Raw genomic sequence first — 19,523 nt, forward strand, 5'->3', positions numbered from 1 at the left:
TTATGTAGGTATACGCATCTTACAAAGTCTTCTTTTTTCTAATCCCAAATCCGTTTTCAGAAATTCTTCTCTTTCGTGACAGTCGATAATTGAAGATGCGTTTGTTTACTGTCAGATTTTTTTGTGGATAAGGCTTCATCAGGTAATTCTTAAGAGGAAACGCATCATCTCCTGTTATCACATACGGCACTTTGTTGTTTCGACCTGGTAAATTGCAAACCTCTGGTAAATTTAGCGATCCACTGTCTAGCGCCTTCTTTAAATTACATTGGTCCCATATACCTCCATCAGAATTTCTACCGTTCGCTCCAACTTCCACATAAAGAAACTCATATTCTGGCCCGACAAGAGCCATGAGCACTACACTGTCTGTCCCTTTATAGTTTCGGTAATGAGACCCTGAATTTGGGGGCTGCTGAATGACGATATGCTTCCCATCGAGAGCACCTAATCCATTTGGGAAGTTCCAACGCTCATTGAAATTTCTGGAGATATCTAGCCATTCCCCCTGTGTTTTCGGAGTTGAAAGGAAGGTTGGACCCAACCTCTTTATGATAGCTTCAGATACCTCCATAACAGCTGCTGAAATTCTTTTTCTTGACACTCTGAATTGAAATTCTAAAGACCTGAAAGTCTCACCAGTCGCTAAGTAACGTAGGGCCACGCAAACGAGCTCAGCTGGTGTGATAGAATTCCTCATATTTGTATCTTGTTTCTGCAAATCCTCAGAAAGAAGACCGACTAGGTATTCGAATTGAGCGTTATTCATACGTATATACCCTCTACATTTCTTCTCATCGTTTTTTATTTCGTTGAAGATTGTATGAAAAGCGCCAAGACACTCTCTATTCCCAAGCCACGGTTACACCCAGCAATTTCTTGGTGGTTCTTCACGATCTTCCTCTTCTTCTTCGTCCAACAAAAGTAAAGCTAAAATAACTTCTCTGTTTATTCCTGCCATATTTTAATCACACATGAACTCAATAAAAAACTTAAGGATACGGTATACCCTTTGAGCATGATTTTTTAACTTCGATTTTCGAAATAATCTTGCAGCAAATAAGATGTGGCGCCACGAGAAACATTTTCATGCGCATGCTATGGGACATGTTGCATAGCACGCGCATGAAAATGTTCCTCGTGGCGCCTTAGCTTTATTTGCTGCAAGATTATTTCGAAAATCGAAGTTAAAAAATCATGCTCAAAGGGTATACCGTATCCTTAAGTTTTTTATTGAGTTCATGTGTGATTAAAATATGGCAGGAATAAACAGAGAAGTTATTTTAGCTTTACTTTTGTTGGACGAAGAAGAAGAGGAAGATCGTGAAGAACCACCAAGAAATTGCTGGGTGCAACCGTGGCTTGGGAATAGAGAGTGTCTTGGCGCTTTTCATACAATCTTCAACGAAATAAAAAACGATGAGAAGAAATGTAGAGGGTATATACGTATGAATAACGCTCAATTCGAATACCTAGTCGGTCTTCTTTCTGAGGATTTGCAGAAACAAGATACAAATATGAGGAATTCTATCACACCAGCTGAGCTCGTTTGCGTGGCCCTACGTTACTTAGCGACTGGTGAGACTTTCAGGTCTTTAGAATTTCAATTCAGAGTGTCAAGAAAAAGAATTTCAGCAGCTGTTATGGAGGTATCTGAAGCTATCATAAAGAGGTTGGGTCCAACCTTCCTTTCAACTCCGAAAACACAGGGGGAATGGCTAGATATCTCCAGAAATTTCAATGAGCGTTGGAACTTCCCAAATGGATTAGGTGCTCTTGATGGGAAGCATATCGTCATTCAGCAGCCCCCAAATTCAGGGTCTCATTACCGAAACTATAAAGGGACAGACAGTGTAGTGCTCATGGCTCTTGTCGGGCCAGAATATGAGTTTCTTTATGTGGAAGTTGGAGCGAACGGTAGAAATTCTGATGGAGGTATATGGGACCAATGTAATTTAAAGAAGGCGCTAGACAGTGGATCGCTAAATTTACCAGAGGTTTGCAATTTACCAGGTCGAAACAACAAAGTGCCGTATGTGATAACAGGAGATGATGCGTTTCCTCTTAAGAATTACCTGATGAAGCCTTATCCACAAAAAAATCTGACAGTAAACAAACGCATCTTCAATTATCGACTGTCACGAAAGAGAAGAATTTCTGAAAACGGATTTGGGATATTGGCAAATCGGTGGCGCATTTTTCGTCGACCTATAAACTTAGAACCAGAAAAGGTTTCTACCATCACAATGGCAACAGTGGCATTGCATAACTGGCAGAGGAGCAAAAGTTCTGTGGGCAAAATTGAGCTACCAATTGGTCTTGTCGACCGAGAGAATGAGCGTGGTGAAATTATCGAAGGTGCTTGGAGAGAAGATACTCCTACTGGCACATGGTTTTCACTGTCCAATGACATTTACGGCAATCGATCTAGTAATCAAGCCAAAGCAATAAGAGACGAGTTCACGGAGTATTTCGTAATGGAAGGTGCTGTACGCTGGCAGTGGCATTGCGCTAGAGTTGACATTTAATTTTATTTTTTGCGAGGATAAATAAAAAATGATAAGATTTACTGAACGTTTAATATATTTTTCTGATTTATTTTACTCCAGAAAATGTCTGCCAACCATAACGTAACGTATCAAAACGTATCGTTCGAACAGGATGAATTTGCGGGTGAATACGGCTGATTTTGAGAAGGTAGAGGTGGCGATTGCAGCATACCAGTATATGTATTTGCCATGGGATATGATGGGGTGTATGGAGTAAACGTTGAAGCTGCGAACATACGAGCATGATGGTTGGTAGGCATAGATTGGTGTTGTTTCTGCTCTTCATACTCGAAAAAAATATCCATGATTTTTTTCTTCAACCTTGGCCAATCTTTTAGTTCGCACTGGACCAAACTGTCGGCCACTGTACTTCCAAAAATTTGGGCACGTTTTTCGACAGCAGATTGCGCTTCGCATCCATATGTAGAAGCTTGTTGCGGCCGGATTTCATGGTGATCAGCCCTTTGTGTGATGGAAGTTGTCAACGCTTTCCACAGTTCGGCTTTGGCACACTGCTCCTCCGTCATCTTCTTCTCCCGTCGTTTTTTAGGAGCAGGGGTACGTGGTTCATCCTCGTTCATTGTATCGACGGTCTCATCCATATCGCAAGTAATCTCAACGAAATCCATTTGATTATAATGGTCCCAGGTAGAAAAATATGCTTCGTTTACACCTGCACCAGAGGATCTTGATCCAATCTCCCTATTGCGCTCACTTCTATACTTTGTCAATGCGTTATGCCATGACGTTTTGAGCTCGTTTACGGTATACTTCCCATCAAAACGCTCACTCAGTTTGACCATCAGAGCTTCGCGCAACACTCTGTCTCTATAATCTTGTAGAGTGTGGTTCCAAAGCGCGGGATTTTCACGATAAAAATCAATCAATTCTTCCAACTCGTCGGACGAAAGTTGCGCTTTTTTCTTTTCTTTTGTTAGATCAGTTACGATAAACTCCATTTGTTCATAAAACTTCCACTTTTTCGATGGAACTTCGCTTCCAGCATTACGTTTAACTTCACGGAGCATCGATGAACGAAGAGAATGGAATGCTTTTTCTAGAAAATCACAGCTATACGCCCCCTCAAATTCAGTGACAAGGTCTATTTTCGCAGCTTCTTTTTTGTCTTTATTTTTGTAATATATATTCCCACTGTCCCATAACGTTGGGTTCGCTTTATAAAAGTTTATTAAAGTAACTTTCTCCTCGTCTGATAGTTTTTTCTTTTCATCCGCCATTTTCGCTATTTTCTCACTAGCTACTCTTCACTTGCAGTTCAACTTCTCAAGAAAAAAACTTGTTTATATCTTTCTGTGATTTGATTGGTCAATAAAATAATGCCTCAAATAATTTTGTAAAATATTTGTTGCAGAAGGTGGGGACACGTGCAACATTTGCTCCACAACAAATTTTTCAGCACATTTTGTCCCCGGAGCACGGGAGCAAAATAGATTCAGATCTATTTTGTCCCCGAAGTTGTGGAGCAAAATGTTTGCTCCATGCAACATTTTTTTGCTGCATTGCAGTGAAAAATAGGCATGGGACACGAGTAATTTTTTTTATGCGCGTGCTATGCAGCAATGTTGCATAGCACGCGCATGAAAATGTTCCTCGTGGCGCCTTAGCTTAAGATGTGGCGCCACGAGAAACATTTTCATGCGCATGCTATGGGACATGTTGCATAGCACGCGCATGAAAATGTTCCTCGTGGCGCCTTAGCTTAACAGTTTCTGCCGTTGGGAATTTTTATGGAAAGAAATTTTTAGGTATCTTTTTCTCGTGATTGTGGGCCCTGTTTGCAAAGTTAGGTTCTAAAACATTTTGTAAAATAAATCACAAAAATAAATTTGGCGAAGGTATAAAATAAAAATATTTTAAATCATCGTTCTCAAAAAAATTTTAAAATGCAAATTAAGATAGATATTACAGATTCCGCCTTCGCTGGCGGAAATCAACAATAGTGCAGTATTTTTGTGAGCGCTCTAAATTGAAAAAATGTGTTTTGCATTTCGGATAAAAGACCAGAAAAGTTTCTTTCGTCTGAATCGCAAAAATATCTTCCAATTTCTTCTCTTATTATGCCACATCTTTTTTTTGTTTTTTTAGATAATAATTTTTTAACAAATTAATTTTAGAAACCTTGTTTCTTGGTAATATCTAATATAATAGTAGGCTACTTCTGTGTGTCTTTCTGTGACTTTTTGAAAGTGGAGTATTTCTAGAAAATGTTTTTTAGTAGATTGTTTACAGGCAGCATGTAAACAAATATCGCCAATTTTTTTGTATATTCACTGCGACGTCAGCAACTACATTTTTTCATTGTTCTAATGTATACATTTATATCCCACGACTTTAGAGTTTAAGTCTATCCACACTCCAAGCTTTGGGTTTGGAAATGAACGATCAAGTAATTGTGGCTGGAAAGGTATAGTTTAATTTAAAGATTTTAATTGTACCGTTTTTAAGGCAAAAATTAAAGCTGTTCTTACAACATTTAACTATATGATAAACAATAGCAATCATGCTATTTTAAGCAATATTTTGCCATTGAAAAAGTGACTAAACATACCAGTATAACAGGTTGGTATGTTGAGATTTTGCGGTTCAACGGAGTTTGCATCTGGTCAGTGGGCAGGTATTGAGTTAAATGAACCAGTTGGTAAAAATGATGGTTCCATCGCAGGAGTAAAGTATTTTGACTGCAAACCGAAATATGGTATGTTATGAATTTTGAATTTATTTTTATTGAGTATAGATGATGTACTTGGTGAAATAAATTGAATAAAGAAAACATTAGGATAACTGCTAACATTGGCCCGTTCATCCTATTAAGTTCAGTTGGCTCAAATGGGGAAAAATAGGCATTCTCCCCAATAGGTGGCTTTCACGATTTATCCCTGGAGACAATCTTTTGTAATTAGAAAAGGATCCTAGGAGAATTAATGTTATTGTGTTCTCTCCCTTCACTAACATTTTGTATGAAACAGTACTACTAGCAAAATGTATAAAGGCCGTCTTGAAACATTTTAAATTGATTCTCTGCGTTTAAAAATTTAAAAATTGATGTCAGAAAAAGGTAACGAAAAAATTTAGATTAAGTAAGCGAAATTTGCCACATTCATGAGAGTTTATGTCGCGAAATTCTTATTGGTTCTCAAAAGTTTATAAGCATTAAATAAAAAAATTCTTTTAATTTGCCAAAGTTAGTGTTTGTAGAAGTAAAATTGACTCTTCGCAAAAGTTCTTGTCCGGGAAATGCAAAAAATTTCGCAAATTTTCTCTGTTAAATGTTTTTTTAGGAATATTCGCACCGCTGACACGTGTAAACAAATACGATGGAACATTACCAGTTCCACTGGGAATTAATGGTTCACGAAACAGTTCAAGTAAGTTCCTCTTTTCTTTGGGAGATATCTCAATGTGTATAAATGCTGTTTCAAGATGCTTCTGTTTATACTGATAACCTTCTTTCTTATTTTAGTAGCATCTTCTGCAGATTCAAATAGGCCAAACTTAGAAGTAAGTGCATCAATGGAGAGACGGAGAAAGATTTCTAAGAGTTTAGCGTAACTAATTTAAGCTTAACCGAAATTCGAAAGTTTGTTTTTGATGGGAACTTCAGAAAAAGAAGCGCCAAAACTCTTTTCACATTTCTAACTATAATAATTAAGTCGAAATAATTATTTTTTAATTTGAGTTAAGGTGCATGAAATTTCCACCTTACTTAACAATACTTGTCATACCTTATTTTGCTCCAAACCTTATAGATAGGTGAAAAAGTGGTTGTTGCTGGTCAGAAGATTGGTATTGTACAATTTGTTGGTCCAACCAAGTTTGCATCGGGGTATGTGTACTACTGCATAGTCATGAACCTTCCTAAAGCGGATATATGTGCAAAAGTGTCCCCTTTATGCAAACAGAGAGATTTTTCTAGAGATATGTTTTTAATTATTTGACGTAAAATTAAACAATCCCGAATGTTAGTGTCCGTTATACAGATGTTACGGCTTCAGGCCATATTCACAGATTTCACAGCAGCTGTTATCAGATAGGCGATTTATTGTTAACCTTTAACAGCCATTTTTTCAAAAATCAGGACGCACAAAGATGTGATATGGCCAAATGGTGACTAACAGAGAAAATTCCCTTCTTAGAATTTGGGTTGGTGTTGAGCTCGATCAAGCGGCAGGGAAAAACGACGGAGCGGTATCTGGTGTTCGATATTTTGAGTGTAGTCCGAAACATGGAGTGTTTGCGCCGTTGAATAAAGTTAAGAGGTGGGAAATAAGATTTTCTTTTGTAGTTAAAACAGTTTATTCATTCTGAGTTTTCAAATTATAATAATGCGCAAAATGGTACAATTTTTATGCGCAAAACATGCACGATAACTAGTACTGGAAAAAATGAAATTATGATTCTAACAGCAGACGTGTTTTTCAATTTCAGAATTTATGGTGAAGAAGAATCGTTTCACGATACTGTCAGTAAGTGAGACATTTCTTTTAACAAGGCCTCTTCACAATCCTTGCATTACACATCATGTTAAAGGATTTACAGGTTTTTTCATACCATACAATCTATTTAAATTGCGAGTTTCCCTTACTAACATTAAAAATATTTACAATAATCTTTTTTAAGAAATAAAAAATATTGCGTTTCATTCTTTGAGAAAGGCTAAACAACCATCCCGGGGACAAACGGGATAATTCTTGCATATTTCAATTGTAAGAAAAACACATTTCAGCAAATTTTCCCATGCCGACAAACGTGCTGTTCAGCCTCTATAGGAAGCATTTTTATAATTGAAAAATATAATGTATCATAGAAAGTAAAATCACAGTGAACATTTACCGTAGGATTTTGGATTATAATTTGGATTAGCATATATTGGTTAGCATAAAACATTTTTTTTTAAAAAATGCATTGAACTTGCTGTCATCAGAATATTTTTATAGCTGGACTAGCGATTTGACTAATGGTTGAACTAGTCATTTAACAATATAGTGACAACTAGTGACTCATCTTTTGTTTATAGATAATGACACTGCAGAACGCTTGTTGAATGACGAGAACGTTACACCTGAACCTGTACAGACCAAATCAACTGAAATTTCTAGTGGCACACAAAACAGTGTTAAGAAGTCCACAAACAGTAAGTGTGATTGGCGTCTGCGGATATTTATAAATTTATAAAATATTTATGAAGCACATCACATGGAAAAAGTTGGGTGGGGGGTTTGGGCACAGGGGTGGTCATAGGGGTGTGTTGTGAGGGAGGTTGTTTGGCTATGTACATGCCTGCATTTTGACTCCAAATCTTAAGCCTTGTCTTGGCAAATTGACTTGTTTATTCATCTTTTGCTATGAGTACGGTCTTAGTGGTGTTATTAAAACGCGGTACGGTAACTCTCTTTCCAAGCACTTTTTTCGTTGTATAAGTATAAGATATATGCAACTTCTGTGCTTATAATAAAAAGTGTTGTTTCGTAGAATTTGATGATAAGGTGTTTATAAAATGCATAGGTTCGTCCGTAATGTGTCGAATTTTAGCGTCTTGAAAATGTGGCAAATTTAGCGTGTTTTGTTGAAATATCAATTTTAAACTATTTTAATCTTTTAAAGTAAATCAACTGCAAATTTAAAATATTTAAAAAAATTTAAAATTAACTACAAGCCAAATTTGCCATTTTAAACAATCTCCATATAAATTCACAAAAAAAAAAAGGTGGATTTATATGGAGTTTTTTTTCAAATCTCTAAATTCATACCCAGAGAGAATTTAACATTCATGAGGACTCGTGGCTCTATGAGACTTTATAATGATAAGGGATGGCGTTAATTTTTAAATAGGTTGTAAGTGGTTTGTCAATAAGAATTTAACTGTCAACATGGATAAGCTAAAATCAGTGAAAAAAAGGTGCCGCCTGAGCGCAAATTTTGATTTCCATCGCCACAAGTAGTAATTTGACTGTTTCTATCTTAACATTTAAACAATTGGACTTGTCAAAGTTCACTTGTCAATGTTTACAACGGAATAAGGATTTTGAACTTGGCTTATTTGGTTACATTTTAAACCCTTAAACGTGCTAATTGTTTCTAACGTTAGTATGACTCCTTTTCGCGATATTTCGGCACTTCATGGGACCTGGCGTGGATTATCTATATTATAATGCCCGTATACGTCTGTCTGTCTGTCTGACTGTCTGTCTGTCTGTCAGTCTGTCTGTCACGCAAAATGGTCGCAATAGCGAGAAGCACGCAATGCGGTATAAAAAGGACGGGCGAACCCGTGGATTTTCCACGGGCTAACGACTAGTTAGTAAAATTTAGCCTAGTTTTATTTGTCTTCTTTGTCGTAAATAATTATGTCGAATGCGTTTCTGTTAAATTAACGTTTTCATCTTTCCATTCTTCTTCGTCATCTTCATCGTCATCATTCGCTTCAACTTTATTGTCAAAGTGCTTTCTTATTTCCTCTGTTATTGACTGGAAAGTTGATCGTTCAGTATCATCATTTGATTCCAGACGAGGCGAAATATCCTTGTTTTCAAAAATGATCACGTTTCGAAGAACACATTTTTTTGTCTGTAAAAGAGTTGAATTTTTATCTTGGCAAGGATTTATTTATTTTGACGATGGATGAAAAAAATTAAATTTGGCGAGCACTTAACTTGGCTATTTCAGACCAAAATCTTCACTTTTATTTTAGGCAATACTAAAATCCCTCATGCAAACATAAATAGAAACATTTTACTCCATTCTGCTTCAAGTACGCCCCGTTCTGCTTCAAGTACGCCCCAACAGAAGAAACGGACCAGGTACAGATATATGTATATATATATATTTTACTTCTTTCGAAAGCTCATCATTTTTATTTTGGTTCCCTCTTTAAATTTAAGATTGGATACAACATTGGGCGCTCAAATTAATTTTACTTTGAAAAACGTAAGTTGATTTTGTGTCATTCAATGTGCTCAAATCGCATGCGCCATGGCAACAGGTAATTTTGACTGTTTACTTGTGTGCCCTTGGAGAATAAGGTTTAAATGTGACCTGGTCCCAGGGACTTATTTTACGCGACTTTTGAGTGAGAGAATGAGATGATTTTATATTGTTCTGTGTTCTTTTGGCAACGGGCAACCTTGCATCTCTGTTTACTTGTTTACCATTGTCGCGTTATGCTCATGGATTTAATTCACGTAATTTTTGCATGTTTCGGTTATTTTCGCGAAATTTCAAAAAAAGTGATACCCAGCACTTATATAATATTGATGTGTATTTTCAGCCGTTTTTATTTTGTGTCCCTTACAGAAAAAATCCTGAAACGGTATAAATTGAGAAAAATATGTTGTCAACCTCATTTTTTTATGGAAATTTTATTCTCGTGAAAAATGTAAAGGCTTGCGAAAATTTATTCACGAAAAATTGTTTTTTTATCTAACAATTTACCCCATATAATTAATCCCCTAAAGATTTTGAATGGCAAGGTTGTGGCAATGTTCGTAAAACGTTTTATTGTTGACAGGGTATGAGCGTGTACGCCAATAACGAACTTGGTATCGTTCGTTTCATTGGTCGTGTCGAGTTTTCTGACGGGATATGGCTTGGCGTCGAACTACGAAAACCTAGTACGTATATGTTCCTTGTAATTATAAACACATCCTTAATTTGTGTTAACTGCACACATCAAATAGATATCTTTCGCCCAACTTCAGTGCGAAAAAACAATGTAGAGTTTGCATGGATGAAGAAAAGAGAGAGAGTTGGAGTGTGTTTTTTAAAAACAAAAAAAATGCATGTTGACTATATTTCTTTCTGTTTATACCTTTCATTTTTACTTTTCATTCTAGAATTAATTTAATGTTAATGTTCTGCATAGCTGTTTGACTGTATAATTTAAGATGCTACACGAATATACCATCGTCTTTTAAAATGTTCAAAAAATTGTTGGGATAAATGCTTAATTTCAAAGATCATACCCAAGCAATCATTTACGTTGTTTTAAGACATACCCACCACGCATTTTGAACTTGTCAAAGTTCACAAATTATGTTCACACCAGACTACTGCACCTAGCGCAATTTTTAACGCTTCTTACCGTCCCCACACATCGCGAAGGATTGGACGGGAGATGCTGTTTTGCCATTTTGAGCAATGGCCAAAAAGCTGCCATTTTTAAGTTTATGTACAGGATTGTAAAAGCCTGGTTGTGTAAACGGTGCATGAAATATACCACCTCTTCCAAGCAACGAATCAGGCGCATATAATGTTTGGGTGACTAAGTAATCTTCAATTTCTATTTTTAGATGGAAAAAACGATGGTACTGTGGAAAATAAAAAGTATTTTACTTGGTAAGTTTGATGATAGATAATGTTTTGATTGGAAGTTTAGCACGATAAAACACCAGGGAGTGTGAAAATGAGACAAAAATGTTTATTTGTGAGGTAATAAACTTTGCGTTTTTTGCTTTAACGTGTTTTACGGAAGATATATTCGCGTAAATATATCGCGAAAGTTTTTCTTAAATTATCTTACTCGGACATTTACGAAATCAGCTTTGTTTTACAAATTGTTTAGCCCACTGGTGCGTCACTTTTTCTAAATCCTTTTTTTTGAACATTACCAATTTGTGCGATTCAACTTGTTTATTTTTAGTAAACCTAACCACGGTCTCATGGTACGTCCAAGTCGAGCTACATGTCGTGGTATAAACTGTGCACAGCTGGTGGATTTAAAATTCAGATGAATTTGGAAGACAAGAGTTTCAAATATTATATTATTTACTACTATTTATTTTATTTTTAATATCATATATACATTTAATAAAAAAATATTTATCATACAACAGTTTTTATATTTGCCGTGTGGCCAGCAAAGAATTATGTCCAAACATTCCTTACACTCGCGTCAGGAGCAAATTGACTCGGTTACCCATCCCATATGGTTTTTCTCCACGGTTTGGTCATTCTTCTTTCCCTAGCTTGTTGTCTCGATCAATCTTCGCGCTATTTTATGGTAGCATTGGCTCTAAAATTAAACAGAAAGAAAATGAATGTTCAACCACGACAGCTTTAAATGTAACTGAAAGATGCTAGTTATACCTGAATGGAAGTACTATCGGCGAAAACAATTGGCACGCCCTTGTCCGATGTTTCTCGTATATTGATATCTAACGGTATATCTCCTAAATAACGAACAGTATATTTACATCCTGGGTTTTCAATCGACAAAAAAATAAAATATCTAAAAAGTAGGCGTTATTAGGTCTGTGCATGGTAGTGGCAATTTTGACACCACTATTTTTTTGTTTTTGCTATCATCAAATTTAAGGTTTTTATACACTCGCCAAATTAAACCATCTATAACCAAATCGAGGAACCAGATGTTTTGTACAAAATAAATACTACTTTAATTGGAGAAACTTTCGCGAATTTACGATTTTTCGCCATTTTCGCGAAAGTTTGTCTCGCGAAAATGTGCGATTTTCTTCATTCGCGAAACTTTATCTCGCGAAAGTTTCCGAATTTCTTCATTCGCGAAAGTTTATCCAGTAAGCTATTTTATCATTTTTCACCAAAAACGCACAAAATAGTTATAAATCTTATTTTAAGAAAGAAAATTTATAACATTTTCAATTATGCTAAGAATTTTGAGTTTTTTTTAACTGAAAAATTCTTGTTCGCGAAAGTTTATCTCGCAAAAATTTGTGGGTTTCTTCATTCCCGAAAGTTAATCTCGCGAAATTTTTCGAATTTCTTCATTCGCGAAAGTTTATCTAAAAAATTTCGCGAATTTTCTATCTCGCGAAAGTTTCTCCAATTAAAGTATACTTTTGTTTAAAAGTTAAAATTTATGTAGGTATACGCATCTTACAAAGTCTTCTTTTTTCTATCGCCTAATACTTTTTTTTATTTTATGGTTAGGTTAGTTTTAAAAATATAGAAAACCGTGCATGTAAAAAAATTCAGCCCACACAAAACTTGCGACTCCTCCCAATTGAATCCACGGGAAATTATTTTTTTCCACACATCGCTCGCTAACTTAAATCTGCGCCAACCTTAAAATAGGGATGCTTTTTTATGTACTTGATCAACATAAGTAAATAACTTTAAAAAATCCAGAAATGTTCTCAAAGCCTACCTATAAATTCTACGTTCAATTCTTCACTCAATTTTATCGCTCCATCTTGTCCAAAAATATGACTGACGTGATGACAATTCGGACAAATGAATTGACTCATGTTTTGCACCAAGCCTAATACCTGAAAAGATCACAGGAAGTCAGTTCTTGTAAAACTTTGCATTTTTAGGACATTACACGCCAACAATGATCCACGAAAATCACTTTCATACACTATTTTTATTAAAATCTTCATAATTTTATTTGAGTTTGTACAGCTCAAATTTTCAAAATGGTAACTCAACGTACCTCATGTTAATAAATTTTCACGCGACAGAAATAACATACACAAAGACATTTTCAAAAGTATTTTAATGAATTTAACACAAGTAAAGAAAAAAATGGTTTGTATTTTCTAAACTAATAGTTTTATGCCGCCACACGGACGACAATCTTCAGTAGTCTATATTATTAGGCGATAGAAAAAAAATACTTTTAAAGATGTGCATACCTATATAAATACAAACCATTGTTATCTTTACTTGTGTATTTGCTCTGATGAAACAACATTGAGCACTTTATGAAGAAAGAAGAATAACCTTCAACGCATAAATGAATTTAACTTAATATCTTACGAGTACTAATTTTTAATACAGTGGACTCTTTATCTTAAACTCGCAAGAGACTAAAACATTTTTTTGAGATAAAGTTCTCAAAAAAATTAAATTTTGTTAACAAAAGGGGATATTCCCTTTTGCTTTTTTCCCAAACAAAAAATTTGGCAGATTGGAAAAAAGCAGCCAAATTAAATTCCGCAAAAATTCTTATTATTTTGGTGGTTCGCTTTTTCTGTTGTCTACCAATTTTTTTGGCCACAAATATTTTTTGTTAACATTTGCATACTTAATGCACTACAATGTCCTTGGTCATAAGTCGTTTCCCACGGCACCAGGCCTCTAGAACACTGCCAAATACGTGCCAGGCCTCCAAAGGCTGTAATGTGGCCTATTACAGCCTTACAAGACCCCTACACATAGGTGACGTGGTTTCACGCGCCCAGGTAGGTTGCCAACAGATGTTTACCGTCTAGGTAAATCCAATATACATACAGGGATTTCAACTTTGCGAAACATCTCCGCCCCACGTCGGGCGTCAAGAAGAGCGATATCCTGCGGTGTCGTGACAATAACAGCACCTAAACATTTAAAAGACCAAACAAAATGTTTTAAAAAGGAGATAGAATAACACATAATCAAACTGAAGTTCATTGAAGATTGAGAGCTGGTTCGTTGACTTCAGACTACCTATATTTTAATCACACTCCGGTATGGTAGCAGATTAGTATAGAGCATCAGTACAACAACTTTTTATACTTATTCGTTATTTTCCACGCTCGAAGCTGTTGATCTTCGAATTTAACATCTACATGTACTTCAAATTGCTGAAACAATTTACGTGCTAAGGTCTAAAAAGTTTGGAGAATTTGAAAAATCCGCGAAATTTTATCACATTCAATTATTTCGAAATTGTGGTTCAAAGTAACAATTTTACAATAACTCCTAACGAGAAACCAATGGCGTTAACCTATCAAGCCTTGACAAAATTTGTTTGAATACACGTGTATACATTTCAAGTTACCTGTTACTTGTACCAACTGTGATATAGACAGCTGGATATCACCAGTTCCCGGTGGCATGTCGACAATCAAGTAATCGAGAGGGGACCAATCAACATCTCTTATTAGTTTCTGCACAGCTGACATCACCTGAAAAAAAAAAAGAAAAGGCGATTGATCAGTGCTATCTTAATAATAAATTTGCATTTCGCGAACATTAATATATTATATGTATTTCGTGCGTATATATTCTATTTATATCGCAGTTCTTGTTCCAAATTTCGAGGCTTAAAAACACTTTTTCGCAATCATTTTTTTCTTCTTGAAACAAAAACAGCAAGCGAAAAATAATACGCATTGGGTAGATACGACTCTCAGCGAATATAGAGATACGAAAAATAATAAATAAGCCAATTAATTGAGTTTTTTGACTCCTTGGTGTTTCCTTACAAATAAAACTACAGAGAACTCTCGAAACTGCGAATCCTCAATAACCTTTCGATTAAACGAACTAAATTCCGCCTGTCCTACTTTAACAAACCTTTGATACAACGAACTCTGTTTTTTTTTAAACTTTTTGTGTCTTAAGGCTTCGTTACACGAAGATACAAGCAGAAGCCTTAAGGAACACGAAAAATTTCGCAACTCTGCATAATTTGTGAAATTTGATCACATTCTAGTATTTGAAAATTACAGTTCCGCAAAAAAAAAAAAAAACGCATTTAACTTCTTATAAACTCATCCTCACAACGATTCACGTATTACGTACCATGGGACCACGCCACACAACGGCAGAGGTTTCATCTACAAGAAATCCAATTGACATGCTAAAAAAATGTATATCAAACCATACGGGGTTATGATGATAGTGCAGTAACGTTAAATATCATCTTTGCTTTTCTGACAAATTGACAGCATGTTTACAGATTGATCGATTTACGAAAGCACTGTTTTGGATAAGCAGTTTAAAAAAAGGTATTTCAGTAACTCACCATTTTATACCATAATTTTGAAGTGGAATCATTTGGTTCACTAAATCAAAAAAAAAAAAAAAAATTAAAAGAAAATCTGGATCACAACAAACAAACTCTGCTTTAAATAACACCAGCCCAATCCAGTATTTGAGAATCTTACAGTCGTTCAAAGTTGGCTCTGCATTGAGATTCATCATTTTTGGAATGGAAGGTCCATAAATATCTGCATCAAGGATGCCAACATTCTATGTTAGAGATAAAGATAACAAAATAGTAATATGTAAGATACTGATAAATACATATGAAGAGGTTAACCATTACACTTATCAAACTTTGCTACAACTATTTAGTTTTTTATAAGCGTAAATTTTAGTGGCACGTGTAGGCTGAGATTTCTGAAAATCTTAAGGCTGAATAACAAAAATGAATATTTGTTTATACAACATATCAACTTCCAAAGCAAAAATTATGTACTAAAAGATAGAACGAAAACAAAATATAAAAAAATCGATGTATTTCTTAAATAAATATAGAAATATGCTCTAGTGTAAGTGAAAATATGTTACAGGCAAATGTGCTTACGTGAAAGAAGTGAATTTAAAATTTAAAAATAACTAAGAATTAAATATAAATAAAATTATTATGTAAAACGTTATTACATAAAATAGGCATAAAATGAGGTTGAAGTGTGGAGAAAAAATACACTATGCTTATAAAAAAGGTGTAACATGCTTGTCATATATTACATACGATTCTCAGTCATAATATTACCTTTTGACATCTGGCAATGGCAGCAGCGATATTAACTAAAATAAAGGGAAGCATGGGGGTAATCTATTTTTTTTATTTAAATGCTTATTTAAAGCAAAAAAAAATACTATACTTAAACAGGATTTTCAAGTAAAGTATTGTTAAGACTGTTTTGAGACTGTTTCTAACACCACATTGCATTATGATACATGCATATGCACCCAAAAGCCGAATGTATTTCAATTAAAAGACATCATTGTGATGTGATTAAAGGGATATTCCGTACAAAATAGTGAGGATGCTAAGCGAAAAGCACACAATACAAATTCTACTGTGCATGTACCTAAGTAAAAACACTCTTCTCCAGTGACACCTATCCTAATTTCACGAAGCGTGACAAGTCATTACACTACCTGTTGAACAACTTCTTGTCGTTTACCTCTCCTTTGTAATAATAGCTGCATTCTGTCTGTCTATTTGTGGCGAGAAAAAAGTCCTGTTATGAAAATACGAAATGCGATATATACAGAATGAGAACCAACTCGTAGATTTATTCATGGGCTACTGACTAGTTTTTACAACTTCTTTTAATTTCTCTTTTTATCATTTTTTACAACTTATCGTTGGTTCCTTAATTCTCTTTTCTACAACTTTCCATTGTTGCCGTATTTCTCTTTTTTAGCAACTGTTTTCATATTCTCTGGTGGACACTTTGGGAAATTTATGTTTAAATTAGAAAGCAATCCTGTCACCTTAGGTCAAAAGCCAATTCAATATAAAATCATTATGCTATTGACTAGTAAGAAAGACAATTCTTATTAGCCTGGATAATTGGAACAATACCCATGGTGAGTAAACAAAGCACCATACACCTATAGCTAAGAAGTTCTTTTTACATATTTTTAGTTAACGCTACCATATAACAACCTAATGGATCTGAAATTAGCACGTTCTTCACTATATGGTCAGCTTTATAAATTTAGTATATTTTTGTGTTTCGTAAATTGAACTTAAAAGTTTTATTAGTAAAAGTGTCATTTTTTCACTTCCAAGGTGTTATTACAACCTTACCAAAAGTTAACAACTTATTTCAAATGATAATCTATCTATCTATTGTAATAATAAAAAATATGTTTATTGTTTTCAAAATTAGATAGGAAAACATACAAAGAATAGGGATAAAAGTAAACAACAAACATAACTTCAGTATATTTTAATAGATAATGTTCACCACTTTAAAATAAAAAAAAAATAGCTGAGGTCATGTATATTCGTGATAACAGTCCCACACTTAATGTACAGGAATTGTTTTAGATAAAAATCATTTATAGTCAACAAGGGGAGGAGTGCATTTGTGCTCCACGTGATGCACGTTACCCTTACCAATGGTATATAAATTAAATACCTTTGTGTTCGCCGTTATTTGTTATATGTTTTGTTAAGTATTGTTTATCCTCTGTGTATTATGTAGTTTTTGAAAACTATATTTAAAAAACTTGTAAGATAATTGTAACAATTTACGTTGATAATGTCTTGTAGTAACAAGACGAAATATCCGTTAAATTAAAATAAAAAAATGTCATCATCAATCAAACTTCTTATACTTATTTTTATTGTGGAGTCATATGCCCGAATTAATATATAAATAATTTTGAAATAATTTTAAAAACCAACCAATTATCAACCAATTAAAATAATCAATTAATCAAAAAAAAAAGTATACATAATGACATATGGATAGAGTGCTTACCAGCAGATGTGGATTTACCAACACCACCTTTTCCAGATGCAACTAAAATAACATTCTTAACTCCAGGTATAGGTTTCCTTTTTGGAAGACCTTTTGCCATCAGTTCTTTTTGTTTTGAAGTAAGTGTCCCCTAAAACATTTAGGAAAATGTATATAGTTGTCTAAGAACTTTTGAGTCTGCCTAAAAATGCATTTTATATAGAAAACTTTTAAAAAAATAGTGAGTGCTAGAATTACATCAGCCATCTTTCTGCTAGCTGCCAAAAGTTAAATTTAATAACTTACTTTTAATCTTGAAATATGCAATTGCCTTGCCTTACACATGTAAGAAAATGTTGTTTTTGTAAGCTGTAACATGTTTGTTACCTATATACAAAATATATATTTACATTATTATATTACGCATTCAGGAATCTTCAAAAACCAAAAAAGACAGAAATCAATATTAATAGAGCCAACACACAGTAGCAATATCCTCACCCAGCCAAATGACAAAAGTTTATTCCCACAAAATATTTGTTAACACAAATCGCAAAAGTTTTCTTGTTAAAAAATGATGACAGTGATAGCTATTCCACACAAAAAAATAAAGTTTGGAACAAGGCTCAAAAACACATTCAATGGATTTAAAACTTGTTAACTTTTTTTTACTTTACCCGCGTCTGAATATATTTTCTTGAAAAAGTGTGAAATAATAGTTTATTTTTGCGTTATACTCATGAATTCGCGAAAAATCCAAAATACACTTTTTCACAGTTAAGAAATTTAACTGTAATTTATCAAACTGAATTTATCTGTACAATTAGTTGCACTGTACTAATCATCTTAAAACCAATTTAGAATATATACTTAACTTTAAGTTTAAAATTGAAAACGACTTTTTCCTTTTACTAAAAATATCCACTACTATGGGCCGGTAAACGTGTTTGTTGTTGTTTTCTTCAGATTTTTCCCATGCCGTGCGGCATTGTATTTCGAAACCACTACTTTGCGTAATACTACATAAATATCATAATAAGGCCACCATCAAAAATATGTTATGTTCGCATCCTGAAGATCCTGCAAAAATGTGTCGGTTGTCGGTCGTGCGTTTTTTTTTCGCAGGATTTTCAGATCAGAGCAAGCAAATTCATTCCCAGGGCCAAAAACAGTATAGTGCTATTCAACATTGTTTTCAGACCCTTTTTCATTGCCCTGTAAACTGTCAGTAGCCACAGGAGAACCTTAAAGGAAATATTTTTATACGGTAATTAATTTTTGCGAGTTTTTGTCAATTTTGCGAAAATTAGTTCTCGCTAAAATTTCCTTTTTTTAAAATATCTCGCGAAAAAAATTTTCTGTTTTTTTTTCGACTTACCAACTCTGGTTTTTATTACCTAAAGTGAGTCGGTCGGAGGACGCGAACATAACATGTTTTTGATGGTGGCCTAAAAGAGGGTGCTGATAAGCCGCAAACACCCACATATATAAGGCCGAGTTCGGGCAACTATTCGAATAAAATTGGCGGTTGTCGCCCGAAACTGGCTGCACTTTCCCGAACTCGCCAGGAACATTCCCGAAATGCAATTCCTTGTAACACAGCATGCAGACGGTAGTTGGAAGAAGGTGCTTGAAGATAAAGGAGTTAATAAAGTTTATATATAACTTATTTATCAAGTAACTCGACCAAAAATGCCCGCACTTTTTACGGCGTATGCGGCTTATCATCTGCACCCTTTGATGGCCTAACTGTGAAATGTATATATTGGAAAATTCCAGAAATTTG

The 19,523-nt window shown here is 34.6% G+C and overlaps 4 protein-coding genes across 6 annotated transcripts; 2 read left to right on the forward strand and 2 right to left on the reverse strand.

Annotated features, from left to right (window-relative positions):
• Nucleotides 1–19: 19 nt before the first annotated feature.
• Nucleotides 20–769, reverse strand: LOC130612803 (uncharacterized). The gene has a single exon (XM_057434155.1). It carries the CDS (start codon nucleotides 767–769, stop codon nucleotides 20–22), a length of 750 nt encoding a protein of 249 aa, XP_057290138.1.
• Nucleotides 770–1,256: 487 nt separating this feature from the next.
• Nucleotides 1,257–2,528, forward strand: LOC130612804 (uncharacterized). The gene has a single exon (XM_057434156.1). The coding sequence runs from the start codon at nucleotides 1,257–1,259 to the stop codon at nucleotides 2,526–2,528; it is 1,272 nt and encodes a 423-aa protein (XP_057290139.1).
• A 2,360-nt stretch (nucleotides 2,529–4,888) lies between these two features.
• On the forward strand, nucleotides 4,889–11,395 carry LOC130613329 (CAP-Gly domain-containing linker protein 4-like). Of its 3 annotated transcripts, XM_057434683.1 has the most exons (13): nucleotides 4,890–4,974; nucleotides 5,130–5,265; nucleotides 5,849–5,935; nucleotides 6,031–6,068; nucleotides 6,317–6,393; nucleotides 6,704–6,826; nucleotides 6,996–7,033; nucleotides 7,585–7,701; nucleotides 9,259–9,367; nucleotides 9,449–9,494; nucleotides 10,075–10,177; nucleotides 10,856–10,901; nucleotides 11,206–11,395. In XM_057434683.1, the coding sequence occupies exons 1-13, from the start codon at nucleotides 4,945–4,947 to the stop codon at nucleotides 11,294–11,296; spliced, it is 1,041 nt and encodes a 346-aa protein (XP_057290666.1). In that variant the 5' UTR covers nucleotides 4,890–4,944; the 3' UTR covers nucleotides 11,297–11,395. The 3 variants fall into 3 exon arrangements, with proteins under 3 accessions (XP_057290664.1, XP_057290665.1, XP_057290666.1); XM_057434681.1 differs by lacking the exons at nucleotides 10,856–10,901; nucleotides 11,206–11,395 and having other exon boundaries at nucleotides 4,889–4,974; nucleotides 10,075–10,826; XM_057434682.1 differs by lacking the exons at nucleotides 10,856–10,901; nucleotides 11,206–11,395 and having other exon boundaries at nucleotides 4,889–4,974; nucleotides 6,034–6,068; nucleotides 10,075–10,826.
• Nucleotides 11,322–18,264, reverse strand: LOC130613330 (iron-sulfur protein NUBPL-like). The gene is made up of 11 exons (XM_057434684.1): nucleotides 18,044–18,264; nucleotides 17,759–17,888; nucleotides 16,030–16,064; nucleotides 15,419–15,503; nucleotides 15,277–15,316; nucleotides 15,054–15,111; nucleotides 14,308–14,434; nucleotides 13,779–13,864; nucleotides 12,691–12,811; nucleotides 11,652–11,734; nucleotides 11,322–11,577 (listed from the first exon to the last, which is right to left on the reverse strand). The coding sequence occupies exons 1-11, from the start codon at nucleotides 18,113–18,115 to the stop codon at nucleotides 11,527–11,529; spliced, it is 888 nt and encodes a 295-aa protein (XP_057290667.1). The 5' UTR covers nucleotides 18,116–18,264; the 3' UTR covers nucleotides 11,322–11,526.
• Between the last annotated feature and the right edge of the window lie 1,259 nt (nucleotides 18,265–19,523).

Source organism: Hydractinia symbiolongicarpus, chromosome 10 (genome assembly GCF_029227915.1).
Source record: "Hydractinia symbiolongicarpus strain clone_291-10 chromosome 10, HSymV2.1, whole genome shotgun sequence".
NCBI classification, from domain to species: Eukaryota; Metazoa; Cnidaria; class Hydrozoa; order Anthoathecata; family Hydractiniidae; genus Hydractinia; species Hydractinia symbiolongicarpus.